This window comes from Armigeres subalbatus, chromosome 3 (genome assembly GCF_024139115.2).
Source record: "Armigeres subalbatus isolate Guangzhou_Male chromosome 3, GZ_Asu_2, whole genome shotgun sequence".
Lineage (NCBI taxonomy): Eukaryota > Metazoa > Arthropoda > Insecta > Diptera > Culicidae > Armigeres > Armigeres subalbatus.
In genome coordinates this window covers 304,736,192-304,754,575 of record NC_085141.1, presented here as the reverse complement: position 1 = coordinate 304,754,575, position 18,384 = coordinate 304,736,192, and the positions used below count along the sequence as shown (strand labels likewise).

The 18,384-nt window shown below is 37.5% G+C and overlaps 1 protein-coding gene across 1 annotated transcript in view; it reads left to right on the top strand.

The window, feature by feature from the left end:
* Nucleotides 1–18,384, top strand: part of LOC134225076 (cell adhesion molecule Dscam2) — a 246,615-nt gene that overhangs the window by 182,286 nt on the left and 45,945 nt on the right. Inside the window, exons 12-16 of the mRNA XM_062704860.1 lie at nt 10,684–10,803; nt 10,867–11,200; nt 11,264–11,557; nt 11,615–13,345; nt 13,628–13,794. Of these exons, the coding sequence (XP_062560844.1) occupies nt 10,684–10,803; nt 10,867–11,200; nt 11,264–11,557; nt 11,615–13,345; nt 13,628–13,794 (2,646 nt within the window). The remainder of the gene's footprint in view (nt 1–10,683; nt 10,804–10,866; nt 11,201–11,263; nt 11,558–11,614; nt 13,346–13,627; nt 13,795–18,384) is intronic.

Below are 18,384 nucleotides of genomic sequence, written 5' to 3'. Positions count from 1 at the left end.
AAACAACTCCCAAATCAGTTGGGTTTATTCCAAACCGGTGCACTGTACAGTTGTGCATGCTAATAATCCTTGAAAATCCCACTTTTTAGTTGTCCCCGTTATTAACTGCTACCAATATATGTGTGTATGCTGCTCTTTTTACAGCGATGTGGGCCTTTTGCATGTTCGTTCGAGAAAAGGTGTTACAAATAGGTTTTTGAAAAAAGGGATGATTTTTGAAAGACTTTTCATACATTGCGTCGACCATTTTTTGACATATTTTTGGCATTTTTTTAGGAGAACTCAAATAAACCACAACATTTTTAACTTTTTCCTTTTTTTTTATTTCCAATTGTACTCTCGTTAGAGGTAACATAATATCAAGGGGATGATAATTTATTTTCGCTCGCATAGAAGATCCTCAGTCGCCAAGCATATACTCAGAAAAGTGTAACTCTGCGTATGTAATGTACACAGTTTTCTCCTGCAAATTTAAATATTAAGTGTTCGGTAATATAAATACTTCTTTACTTTAAGTGAGATTAACATCTGTATACAAAATATCAGCTTTATCTTCGGATTGTTTCGATGACGGTCACTATTTAGTGGCCTGAAAGAGAATTTGCAGTTGTTTTTCATTCACGACTCGATAGCCCTCCGTGCCGTCCGTTTCACAGCATTGGCATGAACTTCCTGGCTTTGGGTCGTGCGATGGGCCAAACGCACATAATCCAATTTAATCGAATGCAGCCCAAAGCATTAAAAGTGTGTTAGCTGTTGATACCGATTATTTAGTCTTAATCTCTAAATTAAGCGAAAAAGAAATCAACTGAATATCGATCATACGTTATGAAATCATTAAACGAAAACATCGGGATGGACGGAACTCAGTTTCACGCATTATCTATGTTTCGTTGCATTACTTTCACTTCAAAGAAAATAGGTAAAAAGAATAATTGTTGAACGTTGAATAAATGTTGACGAAAAAATTTCAAATGAAAAACGATAATTCCTACAAAAAAACTCACTAAGCTGAAATCAGTGTCAAGCGGATGAAATTCAAATGTGCCGCGAAACAGGATCAAATTTACATACAGCTTGTCTAGTGGAAATCAATCCTACCAATAAAACTAGTTTTTCATAATTTCATATGTTTACCTTCCTTTCTCCTGAACATCCATCATTTGATATCGGAGAGATTTATACTCTTCCAAATCCAAAACATTTATTTAGATTTAAAATTACCTTAAATTTGAAATTCTGTTTAATAATCACTTTTGGGATTTTAAAAATATGTTTGAAATATTGTTAAAAAAATTAAACAAAAAAATCACTTATTTCATAAACGAAACATAAAATCTGATAATGTGTAATGAAACTGGAAATATTTTCAGAATAATTAAACAATGAATTTCGCCAAATCGAAAAATAAAAATCCTGAAAATACTTAATTGAAAAAAGTCAATGAAAATAGGATTTTATTTGTTTCTCAGGATTCTTTAAAAACTATAATCCTTGAATACTATTATAGTACTTACGTCAACACTTTAAATCTCTTCCAAATCTTCCAAATCCTTGAGTACACTTAAAACTGTATAAAAAAATCTGAAAATGCATATGAACAATGATTTATTCGAACTACGTGTGAGGGTTAAATTCCGAAAAGCCAAACGCAAAGAAATCAGATCTCTGAAAAAAAAGCTAATTCGAATCTCTTAAGTATCTATCTTCTCTGTGGAAATTTTTAATCTTATAGATTACTTCTCAAAGCTAGCTAAGTACTACTGGCGGCACGTCACCCACCAAATCAAACATTTTGAAGAAATTTAATTATATCTGATAAGAAGATTATTTTGAGCTTTTAGTCAAACGTCTTCACTTGTCATTAGACGAGTTTCATTTCCAGAATTAAATGCGATAGTACAAACTCGTCTTATGACAAGTAATTATATCTGCGAGTATTTTCTTGTGAAAATATTTTCCTAGAATTTTGATTAATTATTTAAAAACTTTCGAAGGATTTCTTGGAGTTATTTTCGAAAGAATTTTTGAAGAAATCCAGAATTTTGTTTAGCAATTCAAATAGATTTTTCTCCGGTCATTTTATTGGAAATTCCATCGTAAATTCCTGTAAGAATTCCTTCGTTTTCACTCAAATCCCGAACATGACTCATATTCCGAACACTGGCGTTTTAACGCCCTAAAACTAAAAAATCCATCGGTTTTCAGCTCTGAGAATCAAGATTACAAATGAATTCAAGATCTTATGGAAAGAATTACACGAATAAATGGCCAAAAAAATGGCCTTTTAAAAGCGAATGTTCGGAACATGAGTCATGTTCGGAATTTGTGTCAAAACGGTACCTTCAGCAATTCCTTTGCAAAATCTATCCGAAAATTTTCCGACTTTTGAAATTTCTTCGATAATTCATTTTGAATTTTCTCCAGGAATTTCTTCGAAAATTTCTCCACAAAATTCTTTCCTCTTCAAGAATTCCCTTCAGAGATAATTTAGAATATTACGCCTTTATTTTTCTGTCATTTCTCCTGGGATTCCGTAGGAAAGTCCTCTGGAAAGTCCTTCATAAATTCATCCAGAAATTCCCTCGGAACTTCCTTTTCGTTTTAGTAAAACCATTTGAAATTCCTGCTTTATATTTTGTTGAAGATTTTTTCCGGAAATTTATGAAAGAATGAAGGAGCTCTTCCGAAGGATTTCTAAAAGAATTTCTGAAGAAATTCCTAAGCGATATTTTAAAGGAATTCCAAGATTTTTTTTTACTAGATTTTCGGAAGGGATTTTCTGAAGAATTTGAAGCAATTTCTCAATTTCCCTGTGCATAAATTCTCAATTTCTCTAGGCATTAAAGTATCATCGTGTTAGCCTCATGATATACGAATACAAAAATGGTACCTTGGCTAATAAACCTCGCAGTTAATAACTGTGGATGTGCCAAATGAACACTAAACCACGAGGCGGCAATGTACCAGTGGGAGATGTAATGCCAATAAGAAGAAGAAGATCCTTCAATAATTGTGAGTGTGTGTGTGTTTCCATTCTATCTCCCACTGTTCGGCAGTGCTTTTATGAAAGAAACATGTCTTCATCTATTTGTCAATATTTATAATGCAAATAATTGTTGATGCAAAAAATCTTAAGGCAATTTTCAAAGAAAGTCATAAAGAAACTTATAAAAAGAATTCTCCTTAAAGAATTTCGGAATTTTTTCCTGAAACAATTTCCGTAGATATTCTCAAATGAGTTTCTGAAGGGTTTTCCGTGGGAAAAAAATCTAATGGATCTCATAGAAGTATCCTTAAAGGTTTTTTTTTTCAAAGGAATTTCCGAAGAGATTCCTAGAAAAAATTGCAAAGGAATTCTTGAAGGAATTCCTATAAGAAATTCCAAAGGATTTTCTCAAGGAATTTTCGAGGAAGATGAGAAAGGTATTTCCAAAAATAGATTGAAGAAATAAATTGTAATTCCGAAAATAAGTTGGAAGATTTCTTTGGAAATTGCTCGAAAATAATATATCGAAAATCATTCGAAAATTCCTTTACGAATTCTTTTAGGAATTTCTTCAGAAATTATTTTGGAAAATCCTTCCATAGTAAGGTTTTGGTTTTATACTGGTTTTATAACACTCTTGTAGAGTAAATTATAATGTTCAAGAGCGTTATAAAACGTAAAATGTTCTGAATTTCCTTCAGGGATATCTACGTAAATTATTTTAGGAATACCTTCGGAAATTCCTTCAGTCCTACCGATTTGCCTGCCTTTTTTTAGGAATTCTTTCATGAGTTTCTTTGGAAATTGATTTAGAGATTGCTTTGCAATATTTTTTAGGAATTCTTGTAGTACTTTTTCAATAAATCCCTTCGGAAACTTTAGAAAGAAATTGTTAGATTACCTTCGAAATTTACTTCAGGAATTTCTCCAGATTTCCAAAAATTCTTTCAAAAATTCTTATTGGAATTTCTTCGGTCATTCCTCTAATTTTTTTAGCATATCTTTTAGAGATTCCTTTAGATCTTTGGAGATTCATTTTGAAATTTCGTCGGAATTTCCTTTGAGCATTCTTTCGGGAATCTCTTTTGAAAACCTTCAGAAATTTTTTTTAGGAATCCTTGGGAAATTTCATTTGCAAATTCTTTTGGGAATTACTTACAGAATCCATTCGAATTTCCTTTAAAAACTCCTACGAAAACTCCTTTAGAATTTTCTATTTCATTGTTCAATAATTTTCCGGAAGAATTCTTTCAACAAATTTTCCGGAATAAGTCCTGCACGAATAGTACGTTGTTTTACTCAAGGAGTTTCTGGAGAATTTATAAAGGCCTTTCGAAAGGTTCTACGGAATATTCTCGGATATTCTCAAGAATTCCTTAGGAATTTACTTCAGGAGTTGCTTCGGAAATTTCTCCAGAATTTTTTTTTAGAAATTTCATTCAGGTGATATTTCATGAATTTATCCAAAAGATCGTTCAGGATATTATTCAGAAATTTTTTCGTGAGAATATACCCCCAGGAATTAATTCGATTAGTCACCCAAAAGATCTATCATGCATACCTAAAAAAATTCATACAGGAATTCCATCGTAAATTACTCTAAGTAATCCATCGATAACTGCTCCAGTGATTCATTACTAAATTCTTCTAATAATTTCTTCAAAAATCCTCATCAAATAAATCTAGAATCACCTTCTGAAACTCCTTTACGAATTCTTCCGAAAATTTCTCCCAAAATATGCCTAAGAATTCTTTTGAAAAATCCTCCGGAATTTCCTTAAGGAATTTTTTTAGCAATCCGTCAGATTAGCTAGTTCGCGAGAAGCGTGACCCCCTCTTGTATCGATGTTCTCCGAATTGAATGAAATGTTCAGGATTTGTTCATATATGTAAAAGAAGACAATATAAACCGACGAAATTAAAAAAAAAGCAATAACTTTGGCGGTGACTGACCGATTTTGTTTTAATTTTGCACGCTGAGTACAAAATCAAATTGATACTTTATACCAAGTGATTAATATGGTTATAAAATTGTTTACTTTTAGAGAAGATGAACTTTTTCGATAAAAAATGGTCCTTTTTTATCCCTTTTTTTATATTTTGGTAGGCACTCTGTGTTTCTTAACCGCTACTGTGCCGAGATCGAGATTCCGAGATTCTGCTGTACAGAATCCACGCAGAATCTATTTTTAGATTTCCATTACTATTATTGTTGTCGTTGCCAGTCCTTCTCACCAAAAGTCAATTGTGTCCGTTTGTCCATGCCGTGCATCCAATGATCGTTGCATTGTTCGGTTACCATTTATCAGCGTATCGTTGGAGGAATGCCTCCGAGAAAAACAAGTTGTCAGTCGTCATCAGGCAGCCGTGACGGTAAGGCGCGTACCCAAAACGCCATCGTATGGGCTGTGGATCCGGCGACTGACGAGGGTTTGGTGGAGGGGATGGGAATCGAACCCATGACCATCCGCTTGTAAGGCGAACGTGTAGCCAACTACGCTACGGGACCCCCCAATGGTCCTTTTTTCTAATGGAATATTTTTCACCAACAGATCTAAGATAAAAAACTAAAACTAAACCCATGGGGCAATAAAGGAAATAAAGAGCTTTTATTTCATATATAATTCAGAAGCGCTAACTCGAGAACATCTAAGAAAATCGCACTTCCCCCATGAAAAAATCTGAAAATTTGCAAAATGTCTTCTTTCACATATATGCCCAAATCCTGAAAATTTCATTCAAATCGGAAAACATCGTTGCAACGTCCTTTGGAAAGGGGGTCGCGCTTCTCGCGAACTGGCTCTCAACAAATTCCTAAAGGAATTTCCAAAAGAACTTGAATTTCGTCAATTTCTTTGTAGATTCCTCCAGGAATTCCGTATTTTTTCCAGGGATTCTTTCGACGAATTCTCAGGAATCTACCGCGGAGATAGATACAGAAATTCCTTTGCAAAGCATCGTTCGAAAATTCAAAGAAGGAATTCTAGGAATTCCTTCAGATATTCCCTAAATAATTCCTTTTGCCTCTCTATTATCGTTGATCGTTATCTAATGAGTACGATTTCTGCAAACCCTGTGTAGTGAATACGGATGACCATTTGATTATTGAGATAATTATACAAGGGTTATAATTAGTGATCATTAGATCATAACTGAAGATTTGGAACCTCCGTTAAAATCGATTAATAATTATTGGGGCCATCAAGATGTGATTTTTGTTGAGTGAAAGCTACTGCGTATACCTAGTAGCTATGTAGGTTTATTTTTCACATCACTCTAACTTTCATCTATCCAGTGACGGAGTAAAATGGATGGCAATCTCTTTGCTTCCCACGGATATATTACTCTATTTCCATCAAAAGCAGGACTGCTCATAGTTTTGTAAAATTTCTGTGAGAAGTAAAGAGAGGGCTATAAGGACTGTTCTGTTTATAAAGAGGACACCTTGTATTGTCGATGATTTGTAAACCATCAATCTTTTTAGAAATCTGTTTTTTTTTCGTTGAATATACATTCTATCCGACCTTCTAGAAATGAAATCCAATTATCAACGAACAATTCTAACTCAGAAATTTGCAATATTCATAACAATCTCAATTTATTGGTTTTTCAACAGCTCCAACCGTTTATATTCCGTTTTCGGGCTGTCACAGGCTCTACTGTATCTGGATATCGACAAATCATTGACAGTGTGTTTCTTTCCGATCTTCGTGATGATTTTGTTGACATGCCGATTTACGTTTTTTTACAAACTGTAAATTTTGCTTATAACTGTTGGGTAACTTATGTTTACTCGAAATTTGAGAAGCTTTGACAGAAGCTGCCATATTGTTGGATTTAAACTGTTTTATCTCTTTTCAAAAACTCCAGTTGATTTACAGTGTATTATAATATACGATAAAGTAAACTCCAGCAAAATTGACCAATATGTCTGTTTTATATCGTCATGTAAAAGTGTACTCTCAATAAACTGAACAGGCTTTACAATTTCACTCAGTCACTGAGTAGATGGATGTCAGCGTGATGCTTTTAATGGGGAAGCGTTGTACTAAGTATCATGAAATCTTTAATTTCCCCATACTAATTTCCATGCAAGCTTGAAACGGCTTGTGCTAAATCAGATTTTATCCAAATCGGCTCATATTTTTGGAATACATTCAGAACATGAGACAGAATCAGATGAGCGATGTGTAACAAAATCGATTTTTTGAACCATCCTTTAGAAATGACTATACCCGTTAAGGACAAGCCGCTTGGAATCCAAAACTAAATACACTCAAAACACAAGTCCCGCACAATTGTCGTTTTTATTATTCCAGCTTTGCTGCGTCGCAGCATGCGTGGAATAATATAAATGACAGTTAAGCGTGGCTTCCGTTTTGAATGAGGTGCCCTTGAAAACGCAAGTGCATTTAGTTTTTGATTTCGGAAGGCTTGTCCTTAAGATTGATTATTTATTTCTGTTACTAGAATTGCATATCTCGCGTAACATTTGAAAAGGGCCTACAACCAAAACGTAAACATTGAAAAAATGCCGTTCGAAAAAAATGCATAACAATTTCTATTCCTATTTCCCAGGTTTATGGTATTTTAGGCAGCAAAAACTCCTAAAAGCACATAATCAACACTATCCATCCATCCATAACCTTAATTGCATCGAAAACATACAAAAATGTGTCGAAATCGTTAAAATAAAATTTTAAGTCTTTAAAAAATTAAAAAAATTCTGCGGAATAGGCCTTCATGATAAGTCATTCTGCATTTGCTTGTCATTCATAGACCCTTTGTTTACGGCATTTTTCGAAGTAAACACGGGATAAGGCTTTTAGGAAGGGGAAATTTTCTCTCTCCGAGGTTGGGCCGATGACGGTTCGGAAAAAATCCCGTTATGGGCCCGAAGTTGGAGAAGGCTTATCCCAGACAGAAAAAAACGAGTGGCTTGGCCGTTTTCTAGGGTGGACCTACACATATTTTGAAAATAATGCGTTGTAGGCCCAATCAAAAATTAGTTTTGTCTAAGTAATTTAATTGAAGATGTGGAACATTTTTATACTATTAGTAGCTATTAGAGCATGCTATCGAAGGGTGTTAAAATTGAATTTGTTTACTTTTCATTGTAGGCCCTAATCAATTGTTAAGCGAGATATGCCTATTGAACCTTACCGGGTATAAGCTGATGCTGAGGTCATTGCAGTTTTTGTTTACCAGTTCGTTGATTTGGCAGGCTCAGTAGGGTGCCAACAAAAATGACATCTTTGAATTTCAAAAAACGACATTGCTCACAAGTTTCGTTACCCCACAATATGACCCCATGCAAAATTTGAACTAAATCGGACATGATTTAGAGGTGCCTAAAATTCACCAAAGTTTGGAAATTTTAACTCATGAAAATTTTCCCCAAAGGAAAAGTCGAAAATCGAATTTTTGTATTTGATGCCAAATAACTTAAAAATGCATGAAACGTCGAGATCTAATGTAGGGTATCTTTTCCATTATTAATAATAAGCTCCTATATCAATAACATTCGCAAAACAGGCAATTTAGGCTCCATTTGTGTCATGTTTTGTTGTTATCCGGCATGCTCACTGCTGAAAAAATCACAAAAATGAGAAATAAAACAATTTGCACACCAATTCTTTGTTTTCGAATGGTATTGATTTGGGAACATGGTATGAATTCAAGGAGCAGTTCCCCCAATTTAAAAGAAAAATTTGAAAAAATCGATTTTTTCTCTTAGAACATTTTTGGAACATTTTTGGCAATTTTTTTCAGATGATGAAATTTTTTTCATCGAATTTTAACACCGGACGATACGCAAACGTGCAAAATTTGAGCTAGATCGGACATGATTTAGGGGTGTTCAAAATTAATCAAACTTTTTTTTTCTCACAAGGGGGAAATATTTTTTTTGTTTTTTTAATGCCAAAGGACTCAAAATGCATGAAACTTTGAGAATTAATTTTTTGAAAAAAATCAACAGTTTTGGGACTTCGAAAAAAATTCTTATGGCGAAAACAATTTTTCATCGAATTTACCCCTAAATCATGTCCGTCATCAAAAAAAATGAAGAGCTCAAATTTTGCATAGGGGCATATTTTAGGGCTTCCGGTTTTTAAATTCGATGAAAAATTGTTTTCGCCATAAGAATTTTTTTCGATAAGTATACCAAAAATGTTGATTTTTTTCAAAAAATTAATCCTCAAAGTTTCATGCACTTTGAGTCCTTTGGCATCATAAAAACAAAAAAAATATTTCTCTCTTGTGAGAAAAAAGCGAGAAATTTTTTCGGAGTCCCAAAATAGCCTTTTTTCAAAAAAAATAATTCTCAAAGTTTCATGTTTTTTGAGTCCTTTGGCATCAAAAAACAAAAAAAAATTCCCCATTGTGTGTGAAAACATTTTTTTTTGATTAATTTTGAGCACCCCTATATCATGTCCGATCTAGCTCAAATTTTGCATAGGGGGATATTTTTGGCTACGAAAACGTTTGTGTATCGTCCGGTGTTAAAATTCGATGAAAATTATTTTCATCATTTGAAAAAAGTGGAAAAACGGTCAAAACGTATCCATTCTGCGTGGCTCCTGATTGTGATTTCTCGTGCAAGATGCAACTATCCTTTATCACCCCAAATCATAAAAGGTACGGAAAATTGCCGAAATTTGTTGCATTAACAAGAATTAAAGCTTCGTTGGAGATAATTAATCAATGCATTTACGCCCTCGTAATCCTGACCATCAGCATTGTTTGTGAATCCGAACGTTAGTTGCTTTCGAGATACTGTTCTCAAAGGCCGTCGCCAATGGGCGTTTATGAATCAGGATCTAAATATAAAATTTGTTGATTTTTCTCGATTTTCCTGTTCGTTTTCTCCATCGTAACAAAAATACAATTCTGTTAAATGACTTTTTCAGATTTCGGATTTTGACTAAATTGAAAGAAACCGCCTATTTGATAATAATGGTATAGCTTGATTATATATAGTTTAGTTTTCTTTCACCGGAACATTTTTTTTTATTATTCTAAAATATCGTATGTACAAATACTAAAATTGTGCTAGTATTATAATTTGTCTATCAAACTAGCATGATGAACAAAATAAGAGAATATAAATCAATGTATAGTGTAATTCGAAAAGTAAATATTCTTAAATTGGATCGAATATTTGTTTGTTGTATTCAAATTCTGAAATCTATATTATTGCATGTAATTTGCTTCAATGATGGAGACAATGTAGACTCGCGGGTGAGGCTTCTTTTGCAATTCGTAATGTTATTAGAAAGTAATCATCCTCCGTGAATTCACATGGTCCATATTTATCTCATATGAGCATGTTTCTGAAGCAAACAATTTACATGTTCTCATATTAGGCATAACATTTAACCAAATATAATATATTATCATATGTTTGGAATATTTTCAAGTTGACCAATTTTAACAAATTCAAAAATAGAAGCAACTTGAAATCCTCCGACCAACTTTTATTAATTGATTTTAATCGTAATCATTGAATACCGTTGAGTAAGTACTGAAACAACTAATACTGTAGAACAGACGCAAACCCATGAACAAGTCTTTCAAAACTCCCAGTCAAGGTAACACCATTTCCGTATGGCCCATATCCGAGTTCTATGGATCACTAATTTAACTTTTTTCTGTCAACTTCAATTAAAACCTGTCTTGAAAACAAAAATCAGTCCCACCAAGGTGGATTCTCGAGCCTACTGATAAGGCATTCGCACAAGGCTCTAACGCAAAGGTCGAATGCAAAGCCGATGGGTTCCCGAAGCCTCAGGTCAGCTGGAAGAAGGCAATCGGTAAGTACCCCCCATTTTGGGTTGCGAGCGCAAATTTTCAGTATGGATTTACCCCCGCTTCAGGTGACACCCCTGGAGAGTACAAAGATCTCCGCTCGAACGACTCGAGCATCCGCGTCGAAGAGGGATCGCTGTTCATCAACAACATTCAGAAATCGAACGAAGGCTACTATCTGTGCGAAGCGATCAACGGAATTGGCTCGGGTCTCAGTGCGGTGATATTGATCAGTGTGCAAGCCCCACCGGAGTTCACGGAAAAGCTGCGCAACCAAACGGCTCGCCGTGGGGAACCGACAGTGCTGCAGTGCGAAGCCAAGGGTGAGAAACCGATCGGTATTCTGTGGAACATGAACAACATCCGACTGGACCCGAAATCCGATAATCGCTACACTATTAGGTAGGATCCGTTAATTAAGCTACTTGTATTAATTGTCATTGAGATTGTTGTTTATTTCTGTAGAGAGGAGATTCGTCCAGATGGAGTTATGTCTAGTCTGTCGATCAAGCGTACCGAACGAAGCGATTCGGCTCTATTCACCTGCATGGCAACCAATGCTTTCGGAAGTGACGACGCTAGTATCAATATGATCATTCAAGAGGCTCCGGAAATGCCTTACGCCCTGAAAGTTTTGGACAAATCTGGCCGAACGGTGCAACTGAGTTGGGCCAAGCCATACGATGGAAACTCCCCTCTGAAGCGGTACATTATTGAGTTCAAGCGATCTCGAGGAACGTGGGAAAATGATGTTGATCGGTATGGATTTCTTTAGTTTGTTTTATTATCAAATTGTAAACATATTTTGTTTTATAGCGTAATTGTTCCTGGTCACACCAACGAAGCACAAGTACAGAAACTGAGTCCTGCCACAACGTACAATATCCGAATCATCGCTGAAAATGAAATCAATGGATCAGATTCGTCGGAAGTTGTTACGATTATCACTGCTGAAGAGGCTCCATCCGGTAAGCCACAAGCTATCAAGGTGGAACCAATCAATCAGACTACGCTTCGAATTAGCTGGAAGGCTCCACCACGCGCGGAATGGAATGGTGACATTTTGGGTTATTACGTAGGGTTTAAGCAGACTTCCCAGAACTCGTCTTATATCTATGAAACGGTGAACTATTCTTTGGAAGGCGGTGAAGGCAAGGAACACAGTCTGGAGATCAACAATCTGAAAACTTACACTCAGTATTCGATCGTCATCCAAGCTTTCAATAAGGTTGGACCTGGCCCAATGAGCGAAGAAGAGAAACAGTACACCGCCGAAGGAACTCCAGACCAGCCCCCGAGTGATACCATGTGCACCACGCTCACTTCCCAAACCATTCGTGTCTCGTGGGTAAGCCCTCCGCTAGAATCCGCCAATGGTGTGATCAAGGGATACAAAGTTGTTTACTCCCCAAGTGAATTGTTTAACGATGACAAGAATAAGGACTACAAGAAGACTGCCTCTAGCGATACTGTTCTGCATGGTCTCAAGAAGTATACCAACTACACTATGCAAGTTTTGGCCACAACCTCTGGTGGTGATGGCGTTCGTAGTGCTCCAATTCACTGCCAAACCGAGCAAGACGTCCCCGAAGCACCCACCGCAGTTAAGGCTTTAGTCATGTCGGAAGGATCGATTCTGGTTTCGTGGCAACCACCATCTCAACCGAATGGAGTTATCCTACAATATACAGTCTACATTAAAATCGGCGACCAAGAACCTAAGAGCCACAAAGTGCCTTCCTATCAGATGAGTTATGAAGCTTCCGGCTTGGAGAAGAACCAACAGTACGACTTCTGGGTTACGGCAAGCACAACAATCGGCGAAGGTCAACGATCGAAGATGCTCTCAGCTATGCCAAGCGATAAGGTTCCAGCGAAGATTGCCTCGTTTGATGATACGTTTACTGCCACCTTCAAGGAGGATGCCAAACTGCCATGTCTTGCCGTAGGATCGCCTACACCAGATATTACCTGGAGAATAAAGGGTCAGGAATTTGTCCCCAATGAACGCATCCGTCAGCTACCGGAAGGATCTCTATTTATTAAGGACGTAATCCGACAGGACGCAGGAGACTACACTTGCACGGCGGAGAACTCAATCGCCAAAGATTCCATTACCCACCGATTGATCATCCTAGCTCCTCCACAGTCGCCTCAACTAACGCTCACTGCCACCACAACCGACTCACTTGCCGTCAAACTGAAGCCCCATGAATCCGATACTGCTCCCCTCCAAGGATACACCCTGCACTACAAGCCGGAATTCGGTGACTGGGAAACGATCGACGTTGCACTGGATGCTCCAAAATACACGATCGAAAACCTGTACTGCGGGTCGCGGTATCAAGTGTACGCCACCGCTTACAACACCATCGGTGCCGGTGAACCTTCGGATATTCTGAACACCCGGACCAAAGGATCGAAGCCACTGCTGCCAGAGAAGTCACGATTCATCGAGGCCTCATCCAATTCTATCACGCTGCATTTGCCCGCCTGGAAGGACGGCGGCTGTCGCATGTCGCATTTCGTCGTCGAAAACAAGAAGAAGTTCGTGTCTTTGCCCGACGTTTAAGTCTCTCCCTCTTTTTGATATCTTTTTTGGCATTATTCATTCATGTTTGTTGATTTGCAGATTTTAAATATTTAGAACGACTGATTTTTTGTTTTCTTTTTCTTACGAGATTTGTGACTGACTGATATGTATAACGATTTGGTTTAAAAGAAAAGATTTTTTTTTATAATTCCAGGAATGCCAAAAAAGTTATCGATGAAGGATAAAACTTAATTCGATTGAATCTAACTATTTTTTTTTTGTTTTTGCTGATGTAGGGATCAACTCGATTGGAATCAAATTTCGAATAATGTGAAACCCGGTGGCAACTTTGTTGTGCTCGATTTGGAACCAGCCACGTGGTACAATCTGCGGGTGACCGCTCACAACAACGCAGGATTCACCGTCGCCGAGTACGAATTCGCTACTTTGACAATCACCGGAGGTAAGTGGTTCGGAGCTTCCTTTTAAACGCTTTTTATCATCATCTTGTTCTGGTTATCGACTGTATTATTCATTGGATCGTATAATATAATTTTGATTTTTCCGATTTTACAGTATACTATTCTGGCATTCCAAAATTTACTAAAAGAACCAATACTAATCAAAATTCTAGCTTGATTTCGTTTCTGCGCGTACTAATCGTATAATTCTCTCTTTAGTTCGGATCATCCATACTCATCACACACCATCATCTTATCGTTTGCATAGTTTCTTGTCAGGCATCGACTGTGTCCCTCGGTTTTTTAATTCCTTCTTGCGTTCCGTTTGAGTTCATGCGTTCCAGTTTTTGATTTCCTATTCCTAAATCTTAACGATGAGTAACAAAACATCGTCCGCCGTCGAGAACCCCAACACTCTCCGAAGGGTCGGGCCCTTGTCTCTGAAACAACCTAATGGCAAAATTGTGTACACTTCACTCGTTAAATCCTTTAAATCGATAGCTGAAAAAAGAAATGAGGAAAATGAAACAGAAAAGATTTTCTCAAGATTGGAGCACTTGCGCACATCTTGCACACTTTTCCACAATTATAGAAAGCAATCACGTTCCAATGAATGAATGTAAGTGATCAAAGCACAATACCGGCACAAATCTACATCCATGTTTGTAAATTTGTACATAAGAAAACAAAATTTAAAAAAAGCTTGTTCAAACTAGAATCTGTACATGACGGAGAAGGAATGGCTTTGAGTTATGTTTCCCGACTCAAAGTAGACAACGGGATGGAAAATGTTTCATAAGTTTGGTTCCATTAATTGTGTGTTTTTACTTTCATATTATTTCTAGATAGTATGTTTTCCGATATTGATTTTACGTTGATTTTATATCGTTCCGAGAAATCTCAGATGTCATCGTCATCGAATCAAATCAATCAATAGATGCACGCTGCAAAGCTATCCCGCACTTGTTTATGATTTAAGTTTCAACAGTAGTTATTTAACGTTCCATGCACCATGTATTTAATCGCCGAAGAACACAGATGAGTTGAATAACAGACAAATTAATCTAAGTAGGGCAGTTCCGTTATCTATTTCTTCCTTACATCTGACCTTTTCTCTCGCAAAAGAGCGAAAGAACATTGATTAAACGCTACTTGTGCCTGTATTATTATCATTGCCTTTATTAAAAAGACTATTTCGTCTTTTTCCTGCATTTTGCATGACCTAAGCTGGTCACGTTAGTCGTAGAAGGCCCTATTCGTAATAGCTACGGGCTTTTCAATTGATTGAAAACGTCATTATAACAACAATTTCAAACACATCCTACTTCATCCCACTAGGTCTACCTCTGTTCCTATCTCCAACTAGATACTTTGCCTTGGTAGACCGCGAAGCCCATGAGCGTATGCGACCGTGTGAGAGCTGTTCCTTTGCATCTCAGGTCTTCTATTCGCACCCCGAGTGCAAAGCTGAACAACAAATCCGAAAACGTATCACTCTGCTTCAGTCCATCTAAGTCACAAAAAGGAACAGGGACACATAAAGATCTGCACTCTGAATACTGAAATTTTAGCCTGATTCAGCCTAATCAGTCAGAAAACCACGTTCAGACATTATCCGCACCAGTTCATTTATTTTCACTCAATTGATTACTTTTTAAAAATCAATGAAGATGGCGAGTCTGCATATTTGAACTTCCGGAATTTATCAAAGATCCATTGTTGATCAGCCATTACCAAAACTTGCCTGGTATTCGTCGTCAAAGTTTTTTTTTTTCAATCGGTCTTAGTCCAATAAATAAATACGCGACCGAATTTTGTTCACTGAGTTCAGATGGGTAATCTATCTGCAATTGATGCAGTCTAGTCTACGCCCTTTCTTTGTAGTTGACCCGTGAAAGCATTGAAACAAGAACCTTCTTTCCAAGCTATCCAGTAGTTCATCCACTGCAAGAGTTCATAGCAAGGGGAGAGCACCCCTCATTGGGGACACGCCCTCGAGGTTCTAACAATAATGCGAGAACCGCTGTACTCGAATTAGATTTGTCGATTGATTAGCTTTCTATGTACCCAGTTTCCAATGCATGGGTTGAATTTCCTCCCATGGACAGAAAAAGCCACTTCAAGTATACTCGAACAGGTGACAATCGACTCACAATCAAGTCAGAACAGAACAGCATGAGTATTAGACCTCTTCATGTTTTCAAAAAGTATCAAAAATTTAACAGGTCAGCCCAGAATTACAATTTTCTTATGCTAAAATAAGCCTCCTGTCAAATTTTCAGCTAATTCGGATAAAATTTCGAGGTGGCTTAAGTCGATTTAGTGTTTTCGGGCTATTTTCAATTTTGGAAAAAATCTAACAAGTTTAGTATTTTCAAGAATTTTTTTTCTCGGATCAGGTTTCTTTCGTATAGAAAACGGATCTTGGGAAGAACCGATTTGTTTTCAATAATGAGCCTTTCCAATCACAAACAGCAACAAAACCAAATAACAATCTTGACAAAAAAATTTACTTGACTGCTACTGGATGCCATCCATGTGAATCATATTTTTCAGCGTCTCCCTCTGACGCGCACTTGTGAATCTGCTACCAACGGAAACTTTCTACTGTCACCAAGCGAATATGATTTGCAATTTGATGAAAATTTGTCTCGACTCAACCTTCTTTTCTAAAAAAATGGTGGTTCTGAAAAGATCTTTCCCGCCGATCGCTAGTTTGATATCTTGGTATTCGATTTCTGTTCACCTATGGTTCCTGAATGAGAGCCACGCACAATGAAGCGCTCAAACACACCAACTGTCCCCTGAGTATGGTGGAGGTTTTACTTGGAGAGCTTTAAACATTTTTATGCTGACGGTATGTACCAGAACGTCCATCCTTCTTTGGATGTTGCGAATCATTAGATTTTTTGTTCAAGGATGTGACACAGGTTTTTTTTTTGTTTGTTTTGGTCCTCCAACTCAGAGCTGACTGTTCACTTTCTGTGGCCAAGATCACACCCTTGTTTCTTGTGCTATCGCTTCTTTCCTAGTAGGGTATCCACTTATGGTTTGAGCCAAAACGAAGAATCTTGAAGTGTCGTCGAAACTAGGTCCAATTATTTCCTGTTAAGTAACACTTTACTGCAACAAACTTTACTTTACCAGAAAGCTTAGTTCATAATCTTTCAAAAAACATCTCAGTATTGCGTGGAATTGCAGAATTATGCTTTTCAATTAAATGAAAAAGACAGACGCAGCTCCTAAGTATATTACTGACTTCAGCAACAAAGCTGAGAAACCCCATTGGGACGCAAATTTGATTACCTGTTCATCATTTTGCATTGGATTAGTAACACATAACGTATGAAAATTGTCTAAATTCATTATATGAAAAGTGCTATTTTTTCATGTAAAATACACCAGCCAGGCGCATGCAGCGCTCCTATCGGATAGCAAATAGGACTTGGCTGCATTTACAACTTTACATTTTAGGCTAAAATTTTTAGCTCAAACTTCGATCAGTTTTCACCTTGTATAAACGTTACAATTATAACTGTTTAAAAATTGTTTCTCGATTGAACGATGAATTCAATCGATTCTAGGTAGATAAAAATGATTTTCTTTTGTTAAATTAATCTCACTCCTGTGTAATGAAATGCGTCTTTTACGAGCTTTTTGAAATTGTATCACTGGTGGGGGAAACTGGTGTACATTTAGGACGTGTTTCATTTCATTCATTTATTTAGTCTACATCTATACAGATAACACTGAATCAACAATTTGACGCCACAATACACGGTTCGAGGCCGCATCTCTCCATCCTCGAATACGCCCCACGCTCGCCAAGTCGTTCTGCACCTGGTCTGCCCATCTCGCTCGCTGCGCTCCACGTCGTCTCGTACCTGCCGGATCGGAAGCGAACACCATCTTTGCAGGGTTGCTGTCCGGCATTCTTGCAACATGCCCTGCCCATCGTACCCTTCCGGCTTTAGCTACCTTCTGGATACTGGGTTCGCCGTAGAGTTGGGCGAGCTCATGGTTCATTCTTCGCCGCCACACACCGTCTTCTTGTACACCGCCAAAGATGGTCCTAAGCACCCGTCTCTCGAATACTCCGAGTGCTTGCAAGTCCTCCTCGAGCATTGTCCATGTTTCATGTCCGTAGAGGACTACCGGTCTTATTAACGTCTTGTACATGACACATTCGGTGCGGTGGCGAATCTTTTTCGACCGCAGTTTCTTCTGGAGCCCGTAGTAGGCCCGACTTCCACAGATGATGCGCCTTCGTATTTCACGACTAACGTTGTTGTCAGCCGTTAGCAAGGATCCGAGGTAGACGAATTCCTCGACCACCTCGAAGGTATCCCCGTCTATCGTAACACTGCTTCCCAGGCGGACCCTGTCGCGCTCGGTTCCACCCACAAGCATGTACTTTGTCTTTGACGCATTCACCACCAGTCCAACTTTTGTTGCTTCACGTTTCAGGCGGGTGTACAGTTCTGCCACCTTTGCAAATGTTCGGCCGACAATGTCCATGCCATCCGCGAAGCAAATAAATTGACTGGATCTGTTGAAAATCGTACCCCGGCTGTTACACCCGGCTCTCCGCA